At 42.5% G+C, this 27,546-nt stretch overlaps 1 protein-coding gene across 1 annotated transcript; it reads right to left on the bottom strand.

The window, feature by feature from the left end:
• Positions 1 to 655: 655 nt before the first annotated feature.
• Positions 656 to 27,546, bottom strand: LOC149288554 (MMS19 nucleotide excision repair protein homolog). Its single transcript, XM_089491505.1, has 31 exons — positions 27,486 to 27,546; positions 22,749 to 22,797; positions 22,131 to 22,231; positions 21,192 to 21,277; positions 20,587 to 20,661; positions 20,421 to 20,490; positions 20,093 to 20,221; positions 14,755 to 14,816; positions 14,569 to 14,655; positions 14,265 to 14,339; positions 13,869 to 13,946; positions 13,643 to 13,781; positions 13,415 to 13,569; positions 13,047 to 13,122; positions 11,793 to 11,918; positions 11,390 to 11,471; positions 10,783 to 10,900; positions 10,334 to 10,493; positions 9,968 to 10,123; positions 9,319 to 9,418; positions 9,087 to 9,186; positions 8,685 to 8,759; positions 6,517 to 6,643; positions 3,814 to 3,914; positions 3,364 to 3,420; positions 2,785 to 2,971; positions 2,241 to 2,323; positions 1,614 to 1,778; positions 1,152 to 1,211; positions 909 to 1,009; positions 656 to 683 (listed from the first exon to the last, which is right to left on the bottom strand). Exons 5-31 carry the CDS (start codon positions 20,656 to 20,658, stop codon positions 656 to 658), a joined length of 2,769 nt encoding a protein of 922 aa, XP_089347631.1. The 5' UTR covers positions 20,659 to 20,661; positions 21,192 to 21,277; positions 22,131 to 22,231; positions 22,749 to 22,797; positions 27,486 to 27,546.

The following is a 27,546-nucleotide window of genomic DNA, read 5'->3' as shown; positions in this document are numbered from 1 at the left end:
TGGGAACTAGCAGGTCATGGCCTTTCAGCCAGGGGTGGCTACCTAGCAGCCCCAGCTGTTAACCTACAACTCCCATTATACTGGTAGTTTGGGAGAGCTAGTGGTTGGCTATTCCAGATAAAAGCATTACCTTTTAAAGAAATCACTAAATTGTGACCAAAATGTGCAAACGTCACTTGCAAATCAGCTCACATTAAGTAGGCGCAACACACCACATCTGTTCAGTCTTATTTGAATAGAAAAGTAACCAGTCGTAGGCTGTGTGCCCCGTAACATCACTCTATACACGCTTAAAAAAAAAAAAAAGTTTACCTTAAAATCAAGTTCCGGGAATGGCTATTAAAGCACACAACTATACAAAATACATTATAAGTCGTCCTTATTGACAGGTCAGATTATTTCCTAGTGTAAACTTGTGCTGCTATTTGCTCAAGTGCAACAGAAGCAGCAGGCCAACACCCAGAACTGGCCAACGCAGCCGAGGACTGAAATGAAGAATGGAATGGGTTAACGAGGTGACGGGTTGTGATGTCCTTCAGCAGGAAGAGGTCTCTAAACATGATGGCACTTCGTATACGGCATCAACGATCCGGTGTAGTAAGTTAGTCACATCCTGGTTAGATTGTCTCCGTGCAAAGAACGCCACCGTCCGGTTTCAGCTGCCTGGACTTCCAAGTAAGAACCTAAGAAGAAAGTCTATAATTACGATATAATATATAAATCTGTAGATTTATATCCAGCACGTATGCCAAGGGTGCAGCCGCCTTACTGTCCTCTCATGATCTGCATCATTATTTCTGTTAAATGACTGATCGTTTCTCTAAAAGCTCTGACAGTTCCCTATTTATTTAAAGCAGCCTGAGTGTGACTGAGCCCGTTTTACCCCATCCAGTGTCACGGTCACTCACCACTGACAGCGAGCCTCGACAGCCTCCTTCCTCACCAGCCTTTTCTTATCGTCCAGAGGCTTACCCAAGGCACGGATCACTTGCTGCTTGTAAGGCAGGAGCTGTCAAAAGAAGCATGTGTGTAATATAATATAATAATATATATATATATATATATATATATATATATATATATATATAGTGTAAATCACTAGGCCAGCAAACGCATTTTCTTGAAGATGTACGATTAGGTAGGATCCTTACCATGTGCAAAGGCAGCTTTGTGAGCGCAAGCATACACTTTAAAGCTGAAATCCGAACTGCCTGGGGAGAGGAAAAACGCACTTACAATACAGCCTAGTAATGACAGAGCATCATTAATAAAGCACAATACAAAAATTTGGATTTTTGTAATTGTAAAATAAATATAATAACTATGTTAAAAATAAGTTTCCCCAAAATTAGTGTTTTTCCCACTTTTTATTAATATTTTGTTTTTTAAATGTATGACACTGGGGGGGGGGGGGGGAAACACATATTTGGGTAACAGCTGCCTTATGTAGCTTTGGCTCCGCGAGCAGATTTGGGTGTCTTTTCTGGTTCCCATAGCGGGGCAGGGATCATTAAAGTGTACCGGGTACTATACAAGTAGCATCTAACCATTAGGAACAGAGGTGGACAAATAAAAAAGTGTTTATTTCAGAAGGTTAAACGGGCCTTCCCTACCATAGCTGGGCTGGAAGACAAGCTGATGAGCTTTGTGATCAAGGTATCAATATGGGGGTTCAGGATCTCCGCTGCATCCAGAAGAAGAGGCTCCAAACAAGTCAGTGTAGACAACTGAACCACGTGGTCAGGGCAGGATAAAGCCTCCAGCAGGAGTGACAGCAGCTAGAAAAAGAGAATATGATTAACAATACAGCCCTACGACATCGCCTACGCCAAGCCAGTGGAAAGGATTTTAAGTATCCATCAATCTTACTTTACCGAGAGGATGGTAGAAAAGTGGAACAGCCACCCAGCAAAAGTGGTAGCAGCCAATACAGTGAGAGAATTTAAAAATGCATGACGGATAAATGGCCATTATAAATCTTTAGACCGGACATTGGGAAAAACGTGCAATTTGATAGGCCGAATGGGTGCCCATGGCACCGCCTTCTCACAGAATGTGGGAGTGCCTAGGCAGTTTAACAATCAATAGCCAATCATCTAAGCCGATTTCTATAGGAGCATTTTCTTGCCTCTGATTGGCTGCTTTAGGCAGCCAAAGCTGTTGGGAATTATGGAGACAGAATGGAGTCCCTTTAAATACAAGGGATTCAGTAATGAAGATAGATCTTGTCATTTGCTCACCGATGGAAGCTCTGTCACGAGAACTTCCTTTGGCAAAGAGTTGAGGACGTAGGATAAAGCTTTCAGGTAATTTGGCTTGAGATCTATAGGGAAGACAAAAACACGGATATCTTACTTTATACTGGGAATATTTCAAGCTAAAGGGACACTAATTAAAGGCCCATGCAATGTAAAAAGGTTATACAATATATACAAATAGCTTAAGACCACACTATGATGTATCCTACTCCAAACCGGAGAGCCTTCTCTCGCCTTGGTGCCAGACGGCAGGTAATAGGATCCCGCCAGGCTAGCCTTATTATTGCAGACTGATTCATGTCACATAGTAATATCATGAAGAATGGAGCCTATCGTTGCCAGAAAAATGTATTATATAATCCTCATGTACAGAAACCGCAAAATCCATATCTGGCCGCATAGACAATACATACAAGGATACCGACAAACGCATATCTATGTAAGCAGGTCTTTCTCATGCTCTCTGCTAAATTGCTTTGAATGCATAATAGGAATAAAAACAATTCTGCCCGCAATATACATTCACCTCCTTCAGCAGAATTGAAGCCTTGCACCAGTTTTGGAATGTTCTCCGTGAAGAACCTCTGCCGGAACATGATGCGGATGTCCGCATGGCAGGCTTTGCTGAGGATGTCCGGGGAGTCCGAGACCAGCAGGGAGAATCTGTCGGCCATGGAGTCACCCAGCTCTCGATCACGCAGCAAATCAATCATCTACAGAAAAAGAGGACGGGTTAGATTAAGTTTACAATATGCATCGAATTACACTACTAGTTATTCCAGGTGACAAAAAGGGGTCGGGGGGGGGGGGATACAGCAGACAAACAGCCCTACCAAGCAAAATACAGCCACCAGTGACGGAACATTAACTGAATCCCCACTAGAGTTATATAGAGAAATGACTCCGAGAGAAAGATCTCAGATCCCGTTTTATGGTAAATATAAAGATCTATACAATGAGTAACATTTATACAATAACCCGGCAACCGGACAGACTCCTTTTCTCTGGATCTATTCACCGAATCACATTCAGTTAAAAAAAATCCTCAGATCTGAGAGTCGCTCGCGTTGGAAACATGGTCACAGTTTACCTAATGAGCGCCTACCTTGTTAGTTAGCTGTCCGTTCAAGGGGTGGTATCTCAGTATCAAGGCCTTGGTCACCTGTAAAGGGGGGAAAAACTCAGATGAAGACAATGGTTTGGAACACATCTGATGGAAGGGGGTCCCATTTGTCTACTGTCCTCTCAAGAAAGTAAAGCTTTATGTTAAATCGAAGCTTCCGACTCTCTAGTCTTAGACTAAGGCCTCTTGTTCTAACATTTATCCTGCTTTAAAACGTCCCTCCCGTTATGTACTTAAATGTTCCAAATGCATCTTCTCCAAGCTAAACATATTGAGAGACCCTGTAGTTTTTCCTCATAGTTTGTAGCCTCTGAAGGCTACTAAGGTGATAAAACCACCGTACGAATTCTGCGAGAATTAGGGGCTTATCCTGTATATAAAACTGATGAAAACACTGCAAAGTTACGCGACGGGTTCATCTTCAGCACTCACCCAGACGAGCAGAGTAATGGCCTGGGTTCTGCGGCTTTCATCTGCCAAAGCCAACTCTATCTGGCGAGCAGCATTTTGAAGGATGTCATCCAGTTGATCACCTGGGGTAAGAGGGCAAATTAGAAATTTGGAACATGTGTGCATTTAACTGGAAAGCCACAGGAGCATTTTACATATGTGATTAATGTACACAGGGACAATAACCATAATGTAAACTAAGCTACCTGCTGCCCCTTGGAAAGTACATGTAGGGGTCAATCAACAAGACATGGCATCTACCTTAAAGGGACATTCCAGGGGCACCCAACCTGTGGCTGCCAAGCTGCTGCAGGCCTACATCTCCCATAATCCTCTTTCGGCTAAGGGCCTGCCAGAGCAGTATGGGAGATGTAGTCCTGCAGCAGCCGGAGGGACGCAGGTTAAACAGCCTTGTCATATGAACGTTTATGCATATGATCACAGAGTGCTCCCCATAAAAATAAATGGAGGAACTGTGCAGAATCCTCTCATATGCCCTTTGCCTGCCCTCCCGCTCGTAGGCTTGCTGTGGATGTGTTTATCCAAATACATCCCCCATTTCCTAAGCCTGTGTGGAGTACTTACTGCCGGTCAGGCGAGGGTTTCTGGTCTAAATGTTATACCCCTGTGTGCATACGCGCAGAAAGTACTCCAGTTGGCCCTGAAAAAATGGATCTATAGAGGGGGTGATGAGAGCTGCAGCTTGTCCTAAAGGCAAGAGATTTTTTTTTTTATTTTTTTTTTTTTTTACAGGTTGGAGAACGCATGTGAAATGACTTACAAAGTACTTTAATGTGTATTCTTTGTTGAAGAGGCTGACGGAACACACAGAAGGGTCATTTTTAGGGCTGCAACTAACGATTATTTTAATAATCGATTAGTTGGCCGATTATTTTTTCGATTAATCGATTAATCGGATAAAAAAATGCAATTTTTTTAAATTTAAAATAATGTAATAAAAAACTTACAATTTACACTTTCATCTCTTTATTGCAATGGCCTCTCTCTATTCACCTTCTTATTTTACTGACATAATAATAAAAGCTACAAGAACCCAAACACGGTGTTTCTCAAACTAGGTTTTAATACAAAGTTATTAGTAAATATTAATTCATATGTTAACTATTTTTCATATTTAATAAAAACTATGAGGAAAAAAGCCTTATTTAAATTTTTTTTATTTACCAAACTGCCACCAGTTATGCACATCAGACCCCCAGCTTGCCACTCTGCCCCCATATATGCCTTATACCTCTTATATGCCAGATTCCACTGTGCCCCTGATATGCCTTATACTCCTTATATGCCAGTGATATGCAACTGAGCCCCCTGATATACCTTTTACCCCCAGATGTTTTATGACCCCCTGATATGCCTAATATCGATATGCCTTATACCCCCTATATTCCCTGAAATTCATAATACCCCCCATACACCACTATAACTCACCCATACACAACTCTGGCTCCTCCCCCTCCCATACACCACTCTGGCTCCTCCCCCTCCCATACACCACTCTGGCTCCTCCCCCTCCCATACACCACTCTGGGTCCTCCCCCTCCCATACTCCACTCTGCCTCCTCCCCCTCCCATACATCACTCTGCCTCCTCCCCCCTCCCATACTTCACTCTGCCTCCTCCCCCCTCCCAAACACCACTCTGGCTCCTCCCCTCTCCCATACAACTCTGGCCCCTCCCCCTCCCATACTCCACTCTGCCTCCTGTCAGCAACGGATCTTCACTAGACAAGGACTTTCACTGCAGCTTCATAGAAGCCACAGTGTAAGTGAAGTGCAGTAACGGACACTCACAGGCTGACAGAAAATCATCCTCTCTGGGGGGGGAGGAGCCACAGTGGTGTATGGGAGGGTGGCTCCCATACACCCTTCTGACTCCTCCCCCCTCCCATACACCGCTCTGCCTCTCTACCCGGCTCCGTTACTGACAGTAACGGAGGCTGTCTGTGCGATGCAGACCCCCACCAGCTGACAGAGAGGATGATTCTCTGTCATCCTGTGAGTGTCTGCATCGCACAGACAGCCTCCGTTACTGCACTTCACTTCACTTACACTGTGGCTTCTATGAAGCTGCAGTGAAAGTCCTTGTCAGTAATGGAGCAGGGAGAGAGGCAGAGTGACGTATGGGAGGGGGAGGAGTCAGAGGGGTGTATGGGAGGGGGGACAGAGACGGAAGTGAGAGACCGGCCGACAGTGAGGGGAATCCAGGTCTCCTGCAGCGTTGCGGGGGATCTGGATTCCGGTGTTATAATCCGATCTCTGTTTGAGATCGGATTATTATAAGGAGAGGAGTTTTTCAGAGCATTTGCTCTGAAAAAAACCCCTCTTTTTATAATCGATAAAAATAGATTCGATTAATCGATGATGAAATTCGTTGCCAACGATTTTCATAATCGATTATTATCGATTTTATCGATTAGTTGTTTCAGCCCTAGTCATTTTAAATAATAAAGAGAAGCTCAGATCCTGGACTCATGCCTGTTGTAGTGGGGAATCTACACTTGCATATAAAGTTCCCATAAGAGCCGAGTATAGCCCACGGGAGATATACCCCTTGCCAACCAAGACTCAATACACAGTGCTCTAATTTGGAATATGGGTACAGGCCAAAAAAAAAAAAAAAGAAAGATACGGCTGTTAATGACAGCTGCTGTTTAACTGTTCTTACCTGAAGGGCATTTGTTTATTAGACCAGCAAAGCACTTTGACGATGAGGAATAAGCAAAAGTTGAGCACCCAGACAGACTCAGCGATAACAAATGCTGCAGTAAGCGGTTTAGATGTGGGATTTCCACCTGCAGATACAATGAGAATTAACCCACCGTTAATTAAAGCCACAAACATTATTTAATTGGTTATAAAAATACATATGCTGGTATCGAAAGGGAATACAAAACCTTTGGGTCAGGAGAAAAAGCAAACATGACCACAGATAAGAAACTTGATTTAGTTCTCAGTCTTGGGCGCATATTACCAGTTCCTGTGTTCAGCATTAAGGTTATGGTTTTTAACCCCTTCGTGACAAAGGCTGATTTTACTTTTTGTACCCTTCGTGACAATGGCCTTTTTAACATTTCTGCGCTGCTCGTGTTTAGCTGTAATTTTCTTCTTTCCCGTTTACTGAACCCACACACATTAGATATTGTTTTTTTCAGGACAAGAAGGGCTTTCTTTAGATGACATTGTTTTGATTGTATCTTATTATTTACTACTAAAAAAAGTATAAAATATGGTGAAAAACTTAGAAAAAAATGACTGTTTCTAACTTTTAGTTGAAAAATCTTTTACTCATCTATAAAAGGTAATGAAAAAACCTGCTAAATAGATTCTACTATTTGTCCTGAGTTTAGAAATACCCAATGTTTTTTTGCTTTTTTCTACCCATTATGGGGCAATAAGTACAGGTAGCGTTTTGCTATTTCAAAGCCATTTTTTCCAAATCTGGTAATTCTTCCCCCCATGTGCCATTTCGGGTATCTTTGAACCCGGCCAATGCAATTTACCCCATCAAGTCATATATTTTTGAAAACTAGACACCCCAGGGTATTTCAAATGCTAGTATTTTAACTCTTTCCATGCACCATATCTACCACCAGTCTTTGTCAAACTTTGTGGTAGTCATTTTTTTGCATTTGTTTTGCCACACACATTTTACTTCAGGTATGAATTAAAATGTTCTCGTTTATGTCACTATCACAAAACACCCCAATATGTGTTCAGCAACATCTCCTGAGCGCAGTGATACCCCACATGAATGATTTTGCCTGGCTGTTTGGGGGCAAAAGGGCCACATTTGGGGCATGCGCATTTTTCAATGTTGAACTTTGGCATTTGGGGATCCACTGCCCATGCCCTATTTGGTACATCTTTGAGCCGGGCCATTTCAGTGTGCCCAACAAAACCATATATTTTTGAAAACTAGACACCCCAGGGTATTTTAACTCTTTGCATGCACACATTTTACCACCAGCATTGTTTCAAAGTTTGCAGTAGTATTTTTGTGTGTGTATTTTTCCCACACACACCTACTTTATGTATGAATTTACAGCTCCTGGTATATGCCGCTGTCACACGACACCCCAATATGTGTTCAGCAACATCTCCTGAGTACAGTGATACCCCACATGCATGAATTTGTCATTTTTTGGGGGAACTAAAAGGCCACATTTGGTACGTGTGCATTTTTCTAATTGGAAATTAGATGTGTGGCCATCCTTCCCCCGGTGTTAATTGGGACCTTGTTGAACCCGGCCAATTCAATTTACCCCATCAAATCATACCTTTTTTAAAAGTAGACACCCCACGGGCATTTAATATGCCAGTATTTTAACTCTTTCCATGCGAGAATTGTTTTAAGCTAATATGCTAATTTTAGGACTTGCTCACAAAAATATATTTTTTATATATATATTTTATATTTTGTTGCCTTTTTAAAAAAAAAATTTTAAACATTTTTTTTTCAACTTGGAGGTTCCCCTGATAGTGACATCAGTGGGAAATGATTTTTACATTTTACTGTTTTTTTACTATTTTTTTCTAATTATTAATTTTATTTTATTTTTTAATTTTTTTTTTACTAATCACAATGTGATTAGAAAGCTGGGCTCCATTGACTTGCATGGTGAATGCAGTACCTGTATTCAACCTGCAAGTGGAGCCAGAGTTCTCTAGATGGTCTGGAGACCGTCTAGCGAGCTTTTAAAACTTGCTTGTTTCTCTTGCAGGGCGGCGGCCATCTTCCTTGATGGCGAAGATCACCGGCAGCTGCGGCTGTGACTCGGGGAATAAGGAAGGTTCCCCAATACAGCCTGCGTTCGATATTATTCATTTCCTTACATTTCTCGGGAAGGAGCAGGCAAACGCCATGAGAAGCGCAACTAGTCGGCTCTGAGGTTCATTAGGAGCTTCCACCTGTAACAAAAAAAAGACAAAATATGAGAGCTTTGGATATTATCCCCAACAGAACCTACACGATCCGCAGACATGACATTGCCAAGTGTAAAGTACGGGGGGGGGGGGGGGGGTAGAATAAATAGTGCAAATTAGAAAAACAAATGTAACATTTCCCAAATATGTGGCTCCCAATTGAACCCTTACCAATATGTTCTAGTGTCAGGGCAGACAATACCTAAGCTCTTCCAAAGTTCATGAAGCTCCCATGATCCTCAATGACCTAAACAGTTTTAGCATATACACATACATACAAAAAGCAAGGTTTATTTTTTATTTTTTTTTTACCTGAAACGGATTGAACTTGGAGGTCTGGTTTTCATTCTGACCAGAAAAATCCCCATTAAGAAAGACATTCACGATCTGGGAGACACTCGTGGAGGGGAACCTGGAATTCACAATACAGTGTCAGAAACTGAAATCCTTATTGCCTCATCAAACACTTCAGAGATGAGCGCAAAGAAGAAGAAAACACATTTATATCTGATGTTTGACACGACAGTAAGAGCGCTTCGCTTACCCGAGGCTGAGATGCGTACACGCGGCGCTGATTACCGGCACCATTGCGCTCAGGACACTTTCCTCCAACAGGACATTCGGAGTGGATGAGGTTTCAGCATCTGGGAGAGAAAACAGATTAAATCACGCTTTCAGAGAAGCTTCTGGTTTATCATCACATTCAAAGCAGCGGGAGGATGGTGGCCTCTTCGTTACCAAGGCTGGAATCAAGAAACGTGAGCTTTTATCTACAGCTATCGGCCATAACATCTTAAAGCTTTCCTGATTCTTCAGCCACCTCCACAGCGGCTGGATTCTTATCCTGTATCTACATCATGTAACCAAAATCAAATTCAATTTTTGGCCTAGATTTTCTGACTTTACCAATTCTGCTTTAAACAAATTATAACACAGCGACATAACAATTCAATTAAAATATCTATGTTTTACCGCTAAGTAATCTGTTGCTCCCTCAACACCGTTAACATTTATGACTTTTGTCTACAACTCCCATTATATAAAAAGGTACAATTTTCTGCATATACACCGACATGCTTACTGAGTAAAGGATTATCATTGCCTAAAGAGGGAGAATAACCCTATAACTTAATTGGGATGCTGTACACTATACAGATTGCTTTTTTATTATTATTCTCATAGGAGTGCTTTACCTTGTGTAGCAGCCTGGACAGTGAGAGAAAGAAGACACGGGACCACGGTTTGATAGAAGAACCAGATAGACTCCGCATAAGGTTGGCACCGTATGGCCACGCAGTGAAGACTCTTACACACAGACACCACGTCCTCAGTCGTCCCTTGGCCTACGAGTAAAAATGCAACATTTAAAAGCCTGGTATGTCAATAGGAAGCCGATTGTTATCATGGAATTATTGCCAGGGATATGCTGTGGAATAACAGATCTATAAATCAATAAACGACAACAAGGCTATAGGGTACTTAGTACTTAAAAATGGCAATTGTATCCTTTATTGAGTAATTTGATGTGATTTCATATAAACACTCGCATTATTGAGTATACTCGCCTTTCTGTGCTTGCCTTACGTAGCCCAGCAGGATGGGAACGGTCTGTCTTACGATACTGTAATGCGTTGACACCGCCGCCAACGCCTCCAGACATCGCTGTTTTATTGAAAGGTCGGAAGTAACAGAGTCTTTATTGACATTTTCATCCATGGGCTCTAATAGGAAGAGGGGAACAGAACACCAAAAAGCGTTAAAGGGAACATTTCAATGGGATTCAGTAAAATACCAACAATAAAATCTCCCCAATCATGTCTGATCCATTAACTGGCGTTGTTCTTGTTACACTATTCCTTGGTAACCGCATGAACGGCTCTCTAAAAGTACGGTACATATTAGCATCAGATCCTTTTACATAAACGGGATGTCTCAAGCAGACAAACCTAAAACCTGCAAATGTTTTAATCCAAGCTAGGACAGACAGGCTAGAATGGAATCAATGTACTGGTTTAGGAAGATCCTCACCAGTTTGCAGCTGCGAACAGAGCTGTGGAATCATCCGACTGATAAACGTCGACGGGTGAACTTTAGCAAGCGTTCCTGAGGCTTCAATGGCCGCCGTGCTACAGGGGGCAGAAGAAAACCATTCCGTGATTAGTGCGTGTGATAAAGAATATGAACAGTGCATCCCCATAAACCGGAGAAAATGTTTATATTTTTAGAAGGACGCTTACACAGGTAATATAATACGTAGAAGTTCAGAGCTATAAAACTAAGGAACAACCTACAAGAATAAGAACTTTACGGTTAAAAACTAGTAAAATATAAACAAAGTAGCTGATGGAATCTACGGTGTACAAACCGGCCATGGGAATCCCATTTCTAGTAGATTCTGATGAACAGAATGTAATCAATAACACAATGACGATCACCTATAAAGAGCAATCCTGCTGCAAAGTGATGCAATCACCATAGCAACCGACGGGATGCTCCTAACTACAATATAAGTACTCTTTATGCATAAAACATGTCATGGGCTTGGATTAGGTGATTCTGGAGGACGCATGTATTTAACAAAAATAAAATCAACACATGAACAAAAAATACTATACCAGCTGAGCGAATCCGTTTCCTGTAAGATGAGCCGAGTCAGGTGGTCGACTACCAGATCGATGTCAGCAGACGACAAGAATCCTTAAGAGAAAAAGATATACTGTACAATGAACTGCACGCCAAGTGATGGAGACCCTATTACTAATCAGATACAGCAAAACCTTACGCACCAAAAGTATTAAATCCGTGCCTATAAAGCCATAAGGCTATGCTGAACATAAGACCAGGGGCTGAATATGGTTTAAGGTTCTTACAGCGTGAACATTATCAAAAACTGTTTTCACAGACACTTAGAATAAAGTGTAAAGCAAAGTTTGCCCCAGAACTTCTCCCAGCAGCTGGCATGTAACCCCCCCTTTATCCCATAAGCTATACTATATATTACAGATTCATTACATTCACCTGTCTGCAGGCCTAGGACAGTCAGAGTCTTCACTGCCACTACATGCAGCTGGGCGCTTGCATCCGTCACCGCAGAGTACACCATACTGCACAGAGCATCTTTGTAAGATCTCAGGCCATTTTCATCTGAGAAGAACAAAAAAAGTAAGAAAAATGCACGTGTCGGCGGAAGGGCGACCTTCTAAACTAGGACATCGAAATAGTCTACTTCTTTATATCAAGGAGACGGCTATTTTGACTTAGGTTCAGCTTAGGTCCACTTGAATAGGTTGCTTAGTTAGGGATATGGATACCCTATTAACCCCTTTGTCTGTCCATCAGGATAGCCTCCAGCCTCAGGAGGCCAATTGATCTTTGGCTTAGATCACAAAAAAGTAGTCACAACCACCAAGATTGTGCAGAACAAATTGAACATTTTATTGTTTTGAAACATAGCCTAATATATCCACGGAATGGCATGAACATAGATAAACAGATGCACGTCAACCTTTAATCCCTCTTAGCTACTGAATCTGCCCCGGGCAGCAATCCTGTTAATGGGATTAGTTTATACAACGGAGTTCCTGCCTGTGTTATCTTTGTTTGGCAGTAAGGCTGGAGCCATCTCTGGTATCTCGTGGTGATATCTTTATGCTATACAACAGGGGGCGCAGTGTTTCAGCTAAGGCTGCGCTGGCTAAGAGTTACACGGCTTTCTAGAAAAGGCCCGGTCATTTTGTCCACTTTTTTTCCGCCCCTTTGTTGTATGTTATTATGTTGTGCCCCACATTTTATTGCTAACTGAATTACGAGTGAGTCAGTCTTGGGTTATGTGCCATTTGCCAACAGTCCTGTCTAATGTCTCAATAGATTGGCACTTCGGGGTTTGCAACTTGTACGGTGGCCATGTCTTAGATTAGGTGGGATATAATGTGATGCCAACACTTAATATGAACAGGGTACAAAATCATGGAGGAATGAAGAGGGATCTACAGTAAATGTTTTGGTTTTAGTTCACAATATTTATGTTGACATGGGAAAGGTAGTTGGGTTCAAGGAAAGAGGTCCTTTTTGTAGAAGTGCTCCATGGCCTCAAAATCTGTAATGTGGTCTCGGTTACATAGAATTAACACCCAAGTAAGAACATTTTAAATGCCGACCTAAAACTAGGCTTTGCAGACCATCTGCAGAATATAGCAGAGATGACTTCTCAGCAGTAACTACAGCAGTTAACCTTTTTGGTAAACATACTGAACTCAAACATGTCCGGATTACCTTCTCCTTCCAGCCACTTGCTCTGCTGCTTCAGAAAGCCCAGGGTCATCTCCAGGATCGTCCTTCGGTGACTGCTCTGAAAACCAACAGAAATGAGTAGGTTAACCATTAATTTACATCTGCTTGTTTAACAAAAGTGAGGGATCAGGAGTGTCACATCGCTATGCATTTAGGCATTCATCAATGGCCAGCCAACATGCCCATCCACAATCCACTGTAGGGCAAAGGGGACACGTATTCCTCACTTTTGCAGGGAATTCTGCCTCCCTGGATTATTTGTTACACTGAAGTTACCTCTTATGCCCAAAAAAGCCACCATCTGCAGATATGGACATCCCATTGAACCCACTCAGGCTCCTACTACCTACCTGAGCATGCTGGGTGTACTGCTCCAACAGCAGAGGGAGGACACTGGACATGACTTTATGGCAGGCCCTGGACGATGAGCCTGTAGCAGCTTGGAGGAGCTTAGCACTGGGCCAAACAAGCTTCATATCTGGCTCACACAGGTGGTGTTTACAGTCTGAAATGTGAAGAATGTTTTAGTAAAAGAAAATGCAGAGGGAGTAATGTGAAGCACTGGCCAAAATAATTACCCTGCAAAATACTGTTCAAAAAGGAGTCAAGGCAGTCCTCTGAGTCGGGGCCCAATACTGAGCGTGAGAGACAGGCACACAGAGCCTTCAGGGCAGTCAGGCCCTCGGCTTCAATTTTCTCACTTGCCGTTTGGAACACCTGCACCAGAGGAAGACAAAAGTGTAAGGGATCCCACTTAACGGGTACGGGTGACGAGCGATGCGGGTGATGGCGTTCCACAAATACCTCTCTGCGAATGGAAGACCACAGACCGGATAGAAACTCCTTCAGATCTTTTTGTTCATAGACGACACAGGCAGCAATCTTAAAAGAAAAAAAGATTATTTTATGGTAAAAAGTGGACTAATTTGGCATATGTGATTCGAATATCAATACTAAAATTACTTAAATGATTTTCTTCTATGGTTTACTAAAATAGGGTTTTTTGGTGCAAATGCATAAACAGAGCCACCGGAATCCCCTCTATACACAGTTTACCTGCTGGCTTGTAAGAGATCCTTTTGGCTGAACATTCCACTTGCGTGCTACTGGGGCACACTGGGTATACTCAGTGCTAGTCAACTATAGTACTGGTTCAGATAAGGGTTATAATGGGAATCCCCACATGCACTTCTCACTCACCAGCGTCTGGAAGGAATCCAGCTTGGCACTCTGTATATCCGAGTCCATCTTCTCAATAAGCAGTGGAAGCAGAAACTGTATAAAGTAGCATACAACAGGTTAAAAAGACATTAAAAGGATAAAAGAAAAAGTTATAACTGGGATTGGTCAAAAACAGGTAAACAGCATGGCCCACTAGATGTAAGGCATCAGTTATTCTACATTGTGCTTAAAAATACACCACTGGCATTACAGTATTTCATAAATAAAAACACATTTTGAGCCACTGTATTCTTGGAAGAAAGGACAAGTATTTAATATTTACCTCTGCAAAACGAGGCGTAGATGCCAAGACAGCTCGCAGTCCCAATATTAAGTCTTGTCTGGTTATGCCATGTGGATCAGTGGGTGGCTGGAAGAGCATTGGAGAACATTAAACAAACCTTACATGCGACGAACGCATGTCTCAAAATCAGAACGTAAAGGAATATGGGTCAAAGAAGACACTTACAGGGGTGAAATCTATGGGGAAGTAGCAGGAGGTCACTTCAAACAGCTCCTCCACAAACGGACCTTAAAAAAATATATATATGTGATCTATATATTACACACACACTATATATATGAAACAGAAGTCTAACACTAATAACAGCGGAATACATGCACAAATTTGTATGCAGTAAATTAACTGGAGTTTGTAAAATGGACTTCAGCATCCATTAAAAATGAGTACCATTTTATGGGCAAAACAGCTCCTCCTTTAATGTACATGGGTACAAAAATAGTAATTTTACTTACCGTAAATTCTTTTTTCCTTAGTGTAGTGTCAGTACCACGGGGTGTCGCTCTTCCTGGGACAAGGACCTAGAACCGAAGAGGTTAAGATACCTCCTAACCCCTCCTACTCCTCCCTATAAGAGCCCCGGCAACCCTCATACCTTCAGAAAGTACCAAGAAACACAAGATAGCTTGCAAAAAATAATTTTAATACAAAAATGCACAGGGAGGGATATATGTACTGACACTACACTAAGGAAAAAAGAATTTACGGTAAGTAAAATTACTATTTTTCCCGTCGTGTAGTGTCAGTACCACGGGGATATAGCAAGATGACCCCTCCTGGGTGGGGAAAAACCGGTCACGAGGTAACTGCCTGAAGCACCTTACGCCCGAAGTCAGCATCAGAGGAGGAGAAGATGTCTAGCCGGTAATGCTTGATAAACGTGTGAAAGGAAGACCAAGTAGCTGCTTTGCATATTTCTTCTGGAGATGCCGAAGACCTTTCAGCCCAGGATGTAGCCATAGCTCTGGTGGAGTGAGCAGTAACGCGGGATGAAAGAACCTGACCACTGAGAGAGTAGGCTAAGCGAATAGTATCGGAAAGCCATCGAGATATCGTGTGCTTGGAGGCCGCATTGCCTGTGGATCTACCAAAATAATTAACAAACAATTGATCCATGGAGCGGAAAAAAGCAGTGCGGTCTATATAAATTCGTAGAGCTCTGTGGACGTCTAAAGTGTGCCAGAGTGATTCTTCCGGAGTTGAAGGAGACGGGAAGAAAGAGGGCAAAATTAATGGCTGATTGACATTAGCTTCAGAGATAACCTTGGGCAAAAAAGAAGGTTTAACATACAGGACGACTTTATCTTGGTGGAAAATAGTAAATTCTGGAGCCGCGGAAAGAGCTTGAAGTTCACTGACCCTCCTCGCTGAGGTAATGGCCACCAAAAAAGCCGTCTTGAGGGATAAAAATTTTAGAGATACCTCTTCCAAAGGTTCGAATGGTTCAGAGCAGAGTGCTTGGAGGACCAATGACAAATCCCAGGAGGGAAAATGCGAACGTCTGGGAGGCCGTTGAATGATGGCAGCCTTAAAAAAACGTCTGACGAGAACTTGGGACGCCAACTCCGACAGGAGAAAATGACTCAGGGCTGAAACCTGTCCCTTAAGCGTCGAGACTGTGAGACCCGCTGAAAAACCTTCCTGCAAAAAATCCAGAACAGAACTTGTGGGGGGAGAAGAGAAATCCAAACCTTTGGAGACACACCAGTGGAGAAATTTATTCCAGACTCGAAGATAAATAGTGGACGTAGATCTTCGTACTGAACCCAAGAGGATTTCTGACATAGAATTGGAAACGCCTCTGCTCTGGAGGATCATCCTTGCAGCAGCCAGGCCGTCAATCTGAACTGCAGAAGAACATCCTTGGACAGGTTCTTGTTTTCCAGAAGATGGGAGGAAACTGGCAGCTCCCATACTGAAATCGCCATACTGAGCAGCTCCGAAAACCAACTTCGATTCGGCCAATAAGGGAGAATAGCTAAAACCCTGGCTCTGTCTACCCGAATCTTTAGGAGGATCCGAGGAATCATGGCTACTGGAGGAAACACATAAGCCATCTTGAAAGACCAAACCACTGACATTCCGTCTAGCAGGGGGGGATTGTCCTGCCTGTAAAGGGAGGCGAAAACTGGCAATTTCCTGTTTTGTCTGGTCGCCATAAGGTCTATATCTGGTAGGCCGAATCTTTGAACTAGGAGAGAAAAAATGCTCTTGTCCAGGGACCAGTTTGCTTGGGAGCAACGAGATCTGCTGAGATCGTCTGCCAGACAGTTGTCTACTCCTTTGATATGTGTCGCTGCTAAATCCTCCAGGTTTCTTTGGGCCCAGCGCATGAGATGGTCTGAAAGGTCCTGTAGCCTTGGAGTGCCACCCTGTCTGTTTATATATGAGACTGTGGTGGCATTGTCGGACTGGATTCTCACAGCTTTCCCCCGTAATCTTGGACCGAAGGTCTTGAGTGCCAGGAACACAGCTTTTAGTTCCCGAAAGTTTGATGATTGGGCTTGATCGATTAAGGACCAACTGCCCTGACTGCAGAGGTCGAGTAGATGAGCTCCCCAGCCTACCTTGGAGGCATCCGTGGTGAGGGTGATCCAATGACGTGGTAGAAAAGATCGCCCTTGGGTGAGGCGCTCCTTTGCTTTCCACCAATTCAGCCGGAGTAAAACCTCCCTGGATACCGTGAAGGTAACATCTAGATCCTCCGGTCTCCTGGACCACTGTTGTAGGATGTCCCATTGCAGGGGTCTCAACTGCGCTTTGGACCAGCTTACTGCCGGAACACACGCTGTAAGACTGCCCAGGATACTCATAGCCAACCTGAAGGAAAGGGTTGGATTTTGTTGCAGAAAGGAAACCTGATTCTTTATCTTCTTGATCTTGGAGCGTGGGAGATAAAGTCTCGAAGAGACGGTATCCACTATGAGCCCCAGAAACTGGATCTTCGTAGTTGGAATCAGGTTGGACTTTTTGTAATTTATGATCCAGCCGTGTTCCCCCAAGCATCGGGTCGTAAAGCTGAGATGTGCCCGGAGCTCCTGAGAAGAACTTGCTTTTAGCAGCCAATCGTCTAGATAAGGGACGACTGTGATCCCCTCTTTCCGTAAAGCCGCTGCAATAGGAGTTAAAAGCTTTGTGAAGATCCGAGGAGCTGACGACAGGCCAAAAGGGAGAGCAGTAAACTGGAAATGACGAACTCTTGTCCCGACTCTTATGGCAAACCTGAGATATTTCCTGGAGGCTATGGCGATAGGCACATGGAGATAGGCATCTTTTAGGTCTAACGTAACCATAAGGTCCCCTTGTCTCAACAGGCGGGTAACCGTGAGAATGGATTCCATTCTGAAGTGACGGTAAGGAATATATGCATTGACTTTCTTTAAATCCAGAATTGGACGGAAGGACCCATCCGGCTTTGAGACCAGGACGAGGAAAACTGGAAAACTTTATCCTGTACCCGTCCGCAATGATCCTGAGGACCCAGGAATTGTTTGTGGTTTGCCTCCATTTTGGTAGGAACCATTGCAGACGACCTCCAACACCGTCAGAACTTCCTACCCTCTGGTTTCTTAGGGTGTTCCTGAAACTTTCTCTCGTGTTGTTTACGAAAGGCTTGAGTCTTGAAAACTGGTTGAAAAGGCCTGGAAGGTCTATACTGGTATCGCTTGTTCCATCTGCTTTTCCTATCCTGAGGAAGTGCCTTTTTAGTATCAGACATGTGTCTGATCAGTTCCTCCAAGGAAGAACCGAATAGCTTGGTTCTTTCAAAGGGCAGATCGCATAGAGTAGATTTGGAGGCAGTATCTGCTGCCCAGGAACGTAGCCATAATGCCCTTCTGGCAACGGAAGACAAACCCATGTTACGGGCTGAAAGCTTAAGGCCCTCTTCTGCAGCTTCCAGCAGGAAGCTATTAGCCAGTGTCAGGTTTTTAAATAGTTTAGATAAACCTTCATCCATAGATTCTGAAAGACTGCCCTCTAAGGACTGCAACCAGACACCCTGCGCTTTAGCCACAGATGCGCTAGACAACGCCACTTTACACTGGAATCCAGATGATTGGTAAATACGTCTGCAAGACGTTTCTGCCCTCTTATCCATAGGATCCTTAAGACCAGCCACTTCACTAATGGGAATGGTCGTACGTTTGGAAAGCTGGGCTATCTGGACGTCTACTTTAGGGATATCTTCCCATTTTTCATCGCCCTGAAGGTAAAAAAGCTGCTTAGAGTGCTTTGATATAAAGGCTCTTTTGCCTGGATTATTCCACTCTCTATACATGAGATTCTGCATGTGAGATAACATGGGCAACCCTTTGGGGTGCGCTGACAGGTCTGAATCCTGAAAAAGCCGTGAGACTTCCTTAACAAATTTACGCAGCTCCTGTGGAGGAAAATTGGTCTCATCCTCTGACTCCCCACTAGATGAAGCTGAATAGGATGAACTAGAAACCTCCCCAGAGGATAAATCAGAATGAGGGGATAATACCCTCTTACGTTTGTGGGATTTAAGTTTAACGGGTTCCACAGGTGTAGCTGCTGCTGCTTTAAACGTTTCAAACGTTTGCGCCAGGTTGTCCTGGAACCAACCTAAAAAAGACTGCATGTCTTTTTGTTTTTCTTTTGCCAAACTCTCAGCAGAGCAGGCATTGCAAAATTTCTTCTTACAACCATCCGGCAACGGAGTGGCACATTCAGTGCACGATAAATGTTTGGTTTTTACCACAGCCTTTTTTGGAGCAGGTGTAAAAGATTTCTCTTTATCCGGCCTATCTGGTGAAACCGGACCAGACATCTAATATAAAACACAAAAAAAAAATTTTAGTAGAAAATATACAGGGCAGAGGATTTGACAGGGTAAGATTAACCAAATCCTACCTTACAACTCCTCAATCCGTGTGGGGGGGGCTGGTGACACGGAAATCCCAGTGTTGACAAGCTCCTCTGCTGTCAGACTGGGCAGCACAGCTATATATATGCGAAAACCAGTTAGTTTTCGCGCCCTGAACAAGAGAAACTGAATCACGCATGCTCAATAGCGTGTCAGTACTCTTGGTGGAACGCAGCGCCCTCTGGCGTGCGTTCCACCGCTGTGCGCATGCTCCAACCTGCCGGCATAAGAGCGCGGCGTCTAAACGGCTCCGTAACGTCCGCCGATGCGGACGTTACTCCTCGCTCTGCTCACCACCCGGGGAGCAATCGGAGGGAACCCCCGGACACAACCCGTGTGCCCCACCAACGAAAAAAAAACAAAAAAACAAGGTCCGTCCCTGACAAGGGACAAGGAAAGAACTGAAGGTATGAGGGTTGCCGGGGCTCTTATAGGGAGGAGTAGGAGGGGTTAGGAGGTATCTTAACCTCTTCGGTTCTAGGTCCTTGTCCCAGGAAGAGCGACACCCCGTGGTACTGACACTACACGACGGGAAAATAGATGATTTCTTTAACACACAATGTCACAGCTGCAACAGAAAAGAAACGGCTGAAACTGAGCTTCTAGGATGAGTCTTACCAAGGTTATAGTTCTTCGAAATGATGTCTTGAACGATACGGAAAGCTACCAACAAGTTGCGAGGGTCCTTCTCGCCATCCATGACTTGAATAAACCCAAATGTAAAATCTGCTCCAAGACTCATTAACTCTGCCAAGGAAGTTCATTAATATTACAATTAAAAAAAATAATGAATTGGATTCAACATTGAACACGTCAAAGCAAGTCGAAATTCCCCAAATATATAAACAGCTATAGAAAGGGAATTGGCGCATGCACGGAATCAAAGTGTTCCCGCAGCCACATTTGACACATAAAGGTCCAGTTTGAGTAATGGTCACTCTAATACCTTCTTCCCGAATCTTCATAAAATTGGTGATGATCATGTAGACGGTGTGACGATCCATCTGCATTAAAGACTAACAGGAATAAAAACACACAGTAAGTCCCTTTTATCATATACTTCCCTGTCCAACAACCCCAACGCCCCAAAATATATAATTTACACATCTCACCTGAACATGAACCTCCTGGAATATTGATTTAAGAACCGATACCGCCAGACCGGGAGGAAGGACTTCACACATGCTCTATAAAATAAAATGCTATCAGGACGGGAACGTCATGCCTTGTAACTTTGGACAGAATCGTAAAGAGCACTCTTAATATATATAAGCAATCGTGTGTATAGACTCAAAAACACACACTATATATCTATATAGATATATCTATATATACTCATTGCTCCAATGGTGTAACATATAAGATGTCTTTATTATATATATATATATATATATATATATATATATATATATATATATATATATAAATGCGCGTTTTGTAGTCTATTCCCGCTTTTGCTTATAATAAGTCCCTGCTAGGATCTGAATGATTATACCATTAAGGTATCTCTCACCTATTGTTAACTTATCAATTGCTGACAAATTGTGAGAATTGTATGTAAGTCACCTTTTGTTTCCAGGAGATAATAGACTCATTTGCTTTCAAACCAAATATATCCAACTTGCACTGATTGCCATTAACAAAAGCACACAGTGCAGGTATTGTCAAATTAAATTATGCTAGAACAGGGCTGTACTGTGAAGAGATGGACTCTTACCAATGTCTTCAGTCCTTGGAGTACATGAGGTGTTATGAGATGATGATCCTTCAGTCTGTTTTCATAAAATACAACCAGGACTTCCACTACATGGGAAAAAGAGGCGATCAGAAGCTTATCCCAGAGGATAACAGTTCTATAGCTTTAATTTATAAGACATAGTATCTGGCTCTACAAAGAAAATTTTGAAGTCACTTCTCCAGGAGCAGCTCTTTGTCCATTGTTGAGCCAATACTAACATGGCAAGACCAGGTACCCAGTCTTAGAAACCATAACACCATGTAGCACCCTTATACAGCCCTGGGGGGTGTACTTATCCCTCTGTATTAGGTTATATAGCCCCGTTTTATGAGCCATATATTATAAAAACACAATGCTTGAACATTTTATCTATTAACCAACACATGCATAGCTTTGCATAATGCAATCTTATTGACTAAAGCACAATGCAAAATTGTTATCCAATAGTTATCAAAGCAGAAGGTTAAACCTTGCATAGGTTGGGTAAAAAGTATTAATGTATTTCCTCTCCCTATTCCTGCTGCTAGAAGGCAGGAGTTTAGCCACAATGAAGGAGCATGAACTGAAGACTCGCAATTCATTTACACATCAAAGCCTTCCAACACACAGATTCATTGCTCTAATTTGCCATTATATTATCTGAGTAGTGCTTACTCCAAGGTTTGTGTGTTATTTGGCTGATGACAATGCATAATAAGTCTTTGAATAGGCAAAAAATGCAGACAGATTGCATACATCTGGATTATTCCATTTCTAGACAATTACAGAGTAAGGGAGGCTTTTGTGCGCTTCCAAACATCTGCCTTAGCCCAGAACAAACATAAAGTGCATCCCACGATTGTGATTTTGAACCTTCAGACTATAAAAGAAGCGCTACAGATGGAGTATGGAAATGTACATATTCACGTGCCCCGGTACCTTCTTTCTCTTTCAGCTTGGAGTAGCACTCCAGCAGGACGTGCGACAGGAGCCGCACTCCTCTGCCTCGCGTCCTTGGCTCGGTGTTAGCGAGATATGACCTGTGCAGGAAGAAATATACAGCATTTAATACCCATTACTTGTGCGGCATATTTAAAGAATATTTCTGGCTTTTCAAAACTTTAATGTTTCTCTACTAGCTGGGGATCTTCATGACACCATGGTACTCAAGAGGAACCAGAACTCATCTCTCACATCATAGAAAGAGGAAGACAGCAATGAGGACATCTTGGTAACCTGTAAAAAGGTCTTGCTCTACTTAAAGATTGCAGCTAAACATAAAATGCACATTATAAAAGGCCATTACACCCTTTATTATTTTTAGTAACATCAGTGAGATATCAAAGCAGATAATGACAAATAAATCATGGAACGCAAAAATGTTCCCCAAAAAGCATAACTGCAATATACAAAACGCATCGCTGACAATATTGTGAAGAGTTTATCAGGGATGACCAAGATGACTTAAATCTACCCTAGCACCGGCCCATACCGACAACCTCCCCTGCATGCCTTTCCCCTATGTGGATAACCAAAGAGAAGGAGCCAGTTACTTACCCAAGCGACTCCACCACTTGTAAGACTGTGAATGTCCCATTCTTAACAGCTATACAAAATAAAAAGGAACACCGATAAGAGACAGAAGGAAACGATGTCTTCTTCTCACAGGAGAATCTATAATGTTTGGACCCCAATAAAGCAATTTTGGGGACGTGTTAAACAAAAAGTTTAATTTTGTTTCACCTTGCGTTTAGCAAATAAGCCCAAGTAACATTTAAAGTCATCGGAAAGAACACAAGTTCAAGTGTATATGTCCCGTCTACAAAGCGAGGGTACTTAAGTTGTGTTGCTCCATTTAGCTCCCTCTAGTTATTATGCTTTTTATGATCAATGACTGATTTAATAGCTAGTGGTCTTCCGAGTGCCTGGGTCACTTGTGTAATAGAAGTAATCATTTATCCCACATAATGGAAGATCAGCAAACAATTCAACGTGAACGATGGGGATAAACAGTAGTTAGCATACAAATATGTAGTTCACAGAACTATCACAAAATAACTACTGTCATGTTTTTTGAGACTATGTTCTTCCACAGTATTTTAAGATGATGGGTAAACATGGAAAATTATTTCGCCACATTCCTCTTTAGAAGCTTAAAATGTTGAAGCCTGGGGGAAAAAAAAATAGTACCATGCCGGAAATATTGTAAAAAGTATAGCTGGATAGACTGAAAGTATGTATCGGCAGAGAACAGCAGAGAACAGCCATTAACAGCACGAATGGGGTCAATTACACGCAAATCCTGCAGTTCTCGGGGAAGTCTATTTGTCCCGGAGATTATGCACTTTTTCTTTAGCCTAACAAACTCTCCTGCCAATTTAAAAGCCTGTTTTAAAGGCATGACTTCAATGCACATCATGCTCAGCAAACAGTGGGGGTGGTGAATATAAAGCGACCCGCCTGTCTTCACGGGAGGTGTCGCAGATATGAAATCAGTGATTGTTTTTTCATTAACAGAAAGACGATTATCCCCTTAAGAACAATGGGTGGTCCCCAAACCCATTAAAAACAATGCATTTTGAGCCCATACATGTACGGGCTTTGTCATTAAGGGGTTAAAGCTCCTTAAGAAAATAGCTGCCACCAGGTAGGTGAATAAATGCCCCTTATAATTATTCAGACAATGCTTAATTCTCAGTTGACACCAAAGCAGCCACTGAACCTCTTTTAGACCAGCATTTACATTCTTTCAACTGGAAAGGACACAAATGGACCATTACGGTGATACTAACAGAGCCAATCTACACTTCCAAAGAAGATACAAGTTCTGGTCAACTCTCAAAAGAAGCCAAGCCAGGGCCGGCCCTACTGGACAGCGGTGGGTGCACCAGGCGTATGTATGCTATGTAAAGAAGCAAGTTAATGCTAGAGGGGCAAGGGTAACTAGGAAGCCCTAGGAAAACGCAGCCGCTCAATATCATGCAGAAACAGGCAGATCCCACAGCAGACTTGCAGCCCCAATCCTCAAAACTACTTGGAAGTGAGCTGATTATTTTTGCTAATTCAGTGAAATAGAAGCCAGAAGGCACGTGCGATTCAGCAGTGCGACTACTTTTGTGTCTTACTGCCAGGGCTAAGGATCCCGTATGTCAGCAGGAGTCTTATTCCTCCAGGGGACAGAGAGATGAGCAGGGGCATTGTATGCAAAGAGTTCAACTCCGACGCTAATCAGAGAACAATGAAAAGCCTTTGCCCCGTTATCTAATCCCCTGCAACTCCCAGAAAGCCCCTAACGCTTAATGTGTTAAAATACAGAATGAGCTCATTGTGGTAAAAGCATTAACATTCTATGCGATTAACCTCAGGCTGTGAGCCACTGGAAACCCAAAGTCAGTTTCATTGGTTATTGCCCTTTCAGCTCAGACGCTACTCCACTGTATTTCAGAAAAGCTCTTGCATTAAAACGGTAATGCATGAGGGTCATAAAAGGCACCGGAGGTACATAATGGAAGCCCGAGACCAAGCGGTAATGAAATACAAAAATAATGTTCCCAGACAGATGCCATTGAAGAATTCAATTACACGGTAGCAATGGAGAGTAAATGATCAACTGGCACAGATGAAATGAAAAAAGAGACAAAAAGATGGAGAATAGGAGAAAGAAGACAAAAAGCTAGCGATAAGATGGAGAAGGGGGGGCAAGGATGGGGGGGAGAACAAAGGAGAAACCGCTGATAAGGAAAAGATGCAGAGAAAATATGAGGAGAAGAACTTATGTAAATTAAATAAAAGCATAGATGTTCAGAATGAACTTAATGCGACTTATTTATATTTTTACTTTTTAACAACAAAACAGTAACATTCCAAAAATTCTACTTTTAACCTTTTGTATGTTAATGTAAATACGTTAGCATATTTTAGTCTATGGCAGTGGAATTCCACAATGAGTGTAACTGGCAACCAGACCAGTGCTACAGATACGGAAGACACAAGTGTGTAAGTAAATAGTTGCAGAATAATTATTTTTAAGACTAACATACACATTTGCAAATAAACAAATCACCGGGGGCAGGGGATTATTTTCCAACAGCCGTTACATTCGCTGCCTACTTAACCCTCTCAGTGGGAGCTGTTAATGTACTTTCACGGGCGCTTGTGCCGCACTGTAATTGTGAGAACTAAGAACAGGAAACCACGCGGAGAATAGAATATGAAACCTTGTTTCAAACGACACGGCTTCAACTGGCCTTTATAATTGTAACGAAACGTATAACTATTTTTCATTATGTAAACAAATGCTTTATAGGTAATGTCACAACATCCACATCCAGAACACGAACTTTAGTTATAAAGCATGGATATGATCAATCCCCTCATCAGGTATGAAAGGAATGTATTTATCCAAAGGCCATATACTATACCGTGGGGTCCTTGGTGGTTAGGCATACTGACAAGGTATTGGCCCTTTGGACACACGGACCTCTGAATGGTATCACAAGCCATACGGCGATGATCTCTTCACCTGTGCAGATTGATCATACTCTGAACACGCCTTGGAACTACACGTTAGACATTTATGAACATTTTAAATGGTAAAACCATTTTTACAACAACCTCCTTTGACTCAGTCATTAAAATAAATACAGCTTCGGCTTTACAAAGGTCAAGGCTGAGGGCTGCGTAATCTATGGGTCTCAATGGGTTTTAGGTCACCAAGTTCATAGCTAGTAAAGCTATGGGTGAGTTGTACACTTGAGCAAATGGTCAGTTTCCAAAATATTAGTGCCTGATTTTGCAGGGCTCATCGATGTATTTTTTCCTGCCTAGTTAATTAGAAGAAGAAAAAAAAAAAAATCATATAAATGCATTATTCACAACTTCAGGAAAAACGGGCCCTGAACTAAACATAGCTAAATCATCTGGACCTAGGGGCCCAATGTTTAGTATGCTTTGCAAGGGTTAATTCATACTTGTAAGTGGGGATATTTGCCCCTACATAAGGACTATTTTATGAGACTGACCACTCTCACCCTACTGAGGTAAACTCACGCTGATGACTTCACCAGAGTGAAGTTTCGCTCTCAGCCAAACATTACCATATCACCAATGAAGCCTTTGCTCCCTGCCTTGCGCATGGTGCACGTCCCGCTTATATTGAGATCTATTTGTGGGGTGAGGCTGCCCCTAACATCCAGCTCTGGATGCAGTAACCATATGTACTGCATCCCATGATATGTACATAACATAGCTTTACATTACTACTGTAAGAAATATTTAGCAGATTACTGAAATTCCTTTTTTTTTTTTATATACACACACACATATATATATATATATACACATACATACAAAAGTTACATTTAAGAAGTGATGAAACCCTCTTACCAGATGAGTTTAACGCTTTGCTTACACTGTTAAATATATCCAATGGCTTCCTAGCCATCACGTTAATCATGTCATTTTTTTCCAGGGATGGAAAGTGCAGATAGGCGATTGCCATGGTAACCGAAACAAAACTCCATAAAGTTACTGTGTTCTTATGTTAAAGTAACAGATTTGCTTAACGCGCTAGAGAGCTCACCTAGTGTCCTGTCTAGGCGGAAGAGCACCTTACTGGATCATAGACAACTTCCCACAACATAGCTCACCCATCCAATATAAACCGATCCAAAGAATTGTATCCAAACTACAGGAGACTACAGCATTCCAAGGAAACAACGAGATTCTCCGTGACAGAGTACATTTTAATGGCCACTTATATTATGACCAATAAGCATCTCGGCATGTAACAAAGTACGTTATATTTATTTCTGTAGCGCTGTACAATCCATGGAACAAAGGGAGAAGAGGGCCCTGCTCCCGGGAGCTTACAATCTAGTCAGTATCCATGAAGCTAAATACAGAATATATTGGAGTCAAGAGAGCTTTGTGCCGCTACACTTACGCGCAAGAACAACATCGCACAATATATATATATAATGATGTATGCTCATCCTGCTGAATAATCGAGATTCTCTAATCAACTTTATTTACAGTTACAGGCACGGACAATCCCTTTCAGCACAATACAAAGCTTATTTATACGGTATGGCCAATTAGAGGTAATACACAGTCAGCTATAAGGCACAATGAACAATGGAGGATGTCAACACTCCCGCGTGAGGCAGCTTTACCTCCAGACACCGAAATACGGTCATAATGCACCCATCACGTTACCACCATAACATTACATGCTGGCGCCCTCTTTATACAGCACAGGGCGACCACATGCAGTACTATTTTTACTCCGTATACCTGTCGCAATTTCCTCCGCTTTGCCGTCCTGCTGACCGGTCACAAACTCCTCCACCAAACC

Source organism: Sceloporus occidentalis, unplaced genomic scaffold, assembly GCF_023333645.1.
Source record: "Sceloporus occidentalis isolate IW3139 unplaced genomic scaffold, rSceOcc1.0.p SCAF_50, whole genome shotgun sequence".
NCBI classification, from domain to species: Eukaryota; Metazoa; Chordata; class Lepidosauria; order Squamata; family Phrynosomatidae; genus Sceloporus; species Sceloporus occidentalis.
Note: the sequence above shows the minus strand (reverse complement) of the source record. Positions and strands in the feature narration are given on the sequence as shown.

Coding starts and splice junctions, on each gene's coding strand:
- LOC149288554 (XM_089491505.1), bottom strand. CDS start 20,658: ATGTGTGAAGTCCTTCCTCCCGGTCTGGCGGTATCGGTTCTTAAATCA. Junction 20,491..20,586: donor TCCAGGAGGTTCATGTTCAG/GTGAGATGTGTA, acceptor TATTCCTGTTAG/TCTTTAATGCAGATGGATCG. Junction 684..908: donor GTCGAGGCTCGCTGTCAGTG/GTGAGTGACCGT, acceptor CTTTCTTCTTAG/GTTCTTACTTGGAAGTCCAG.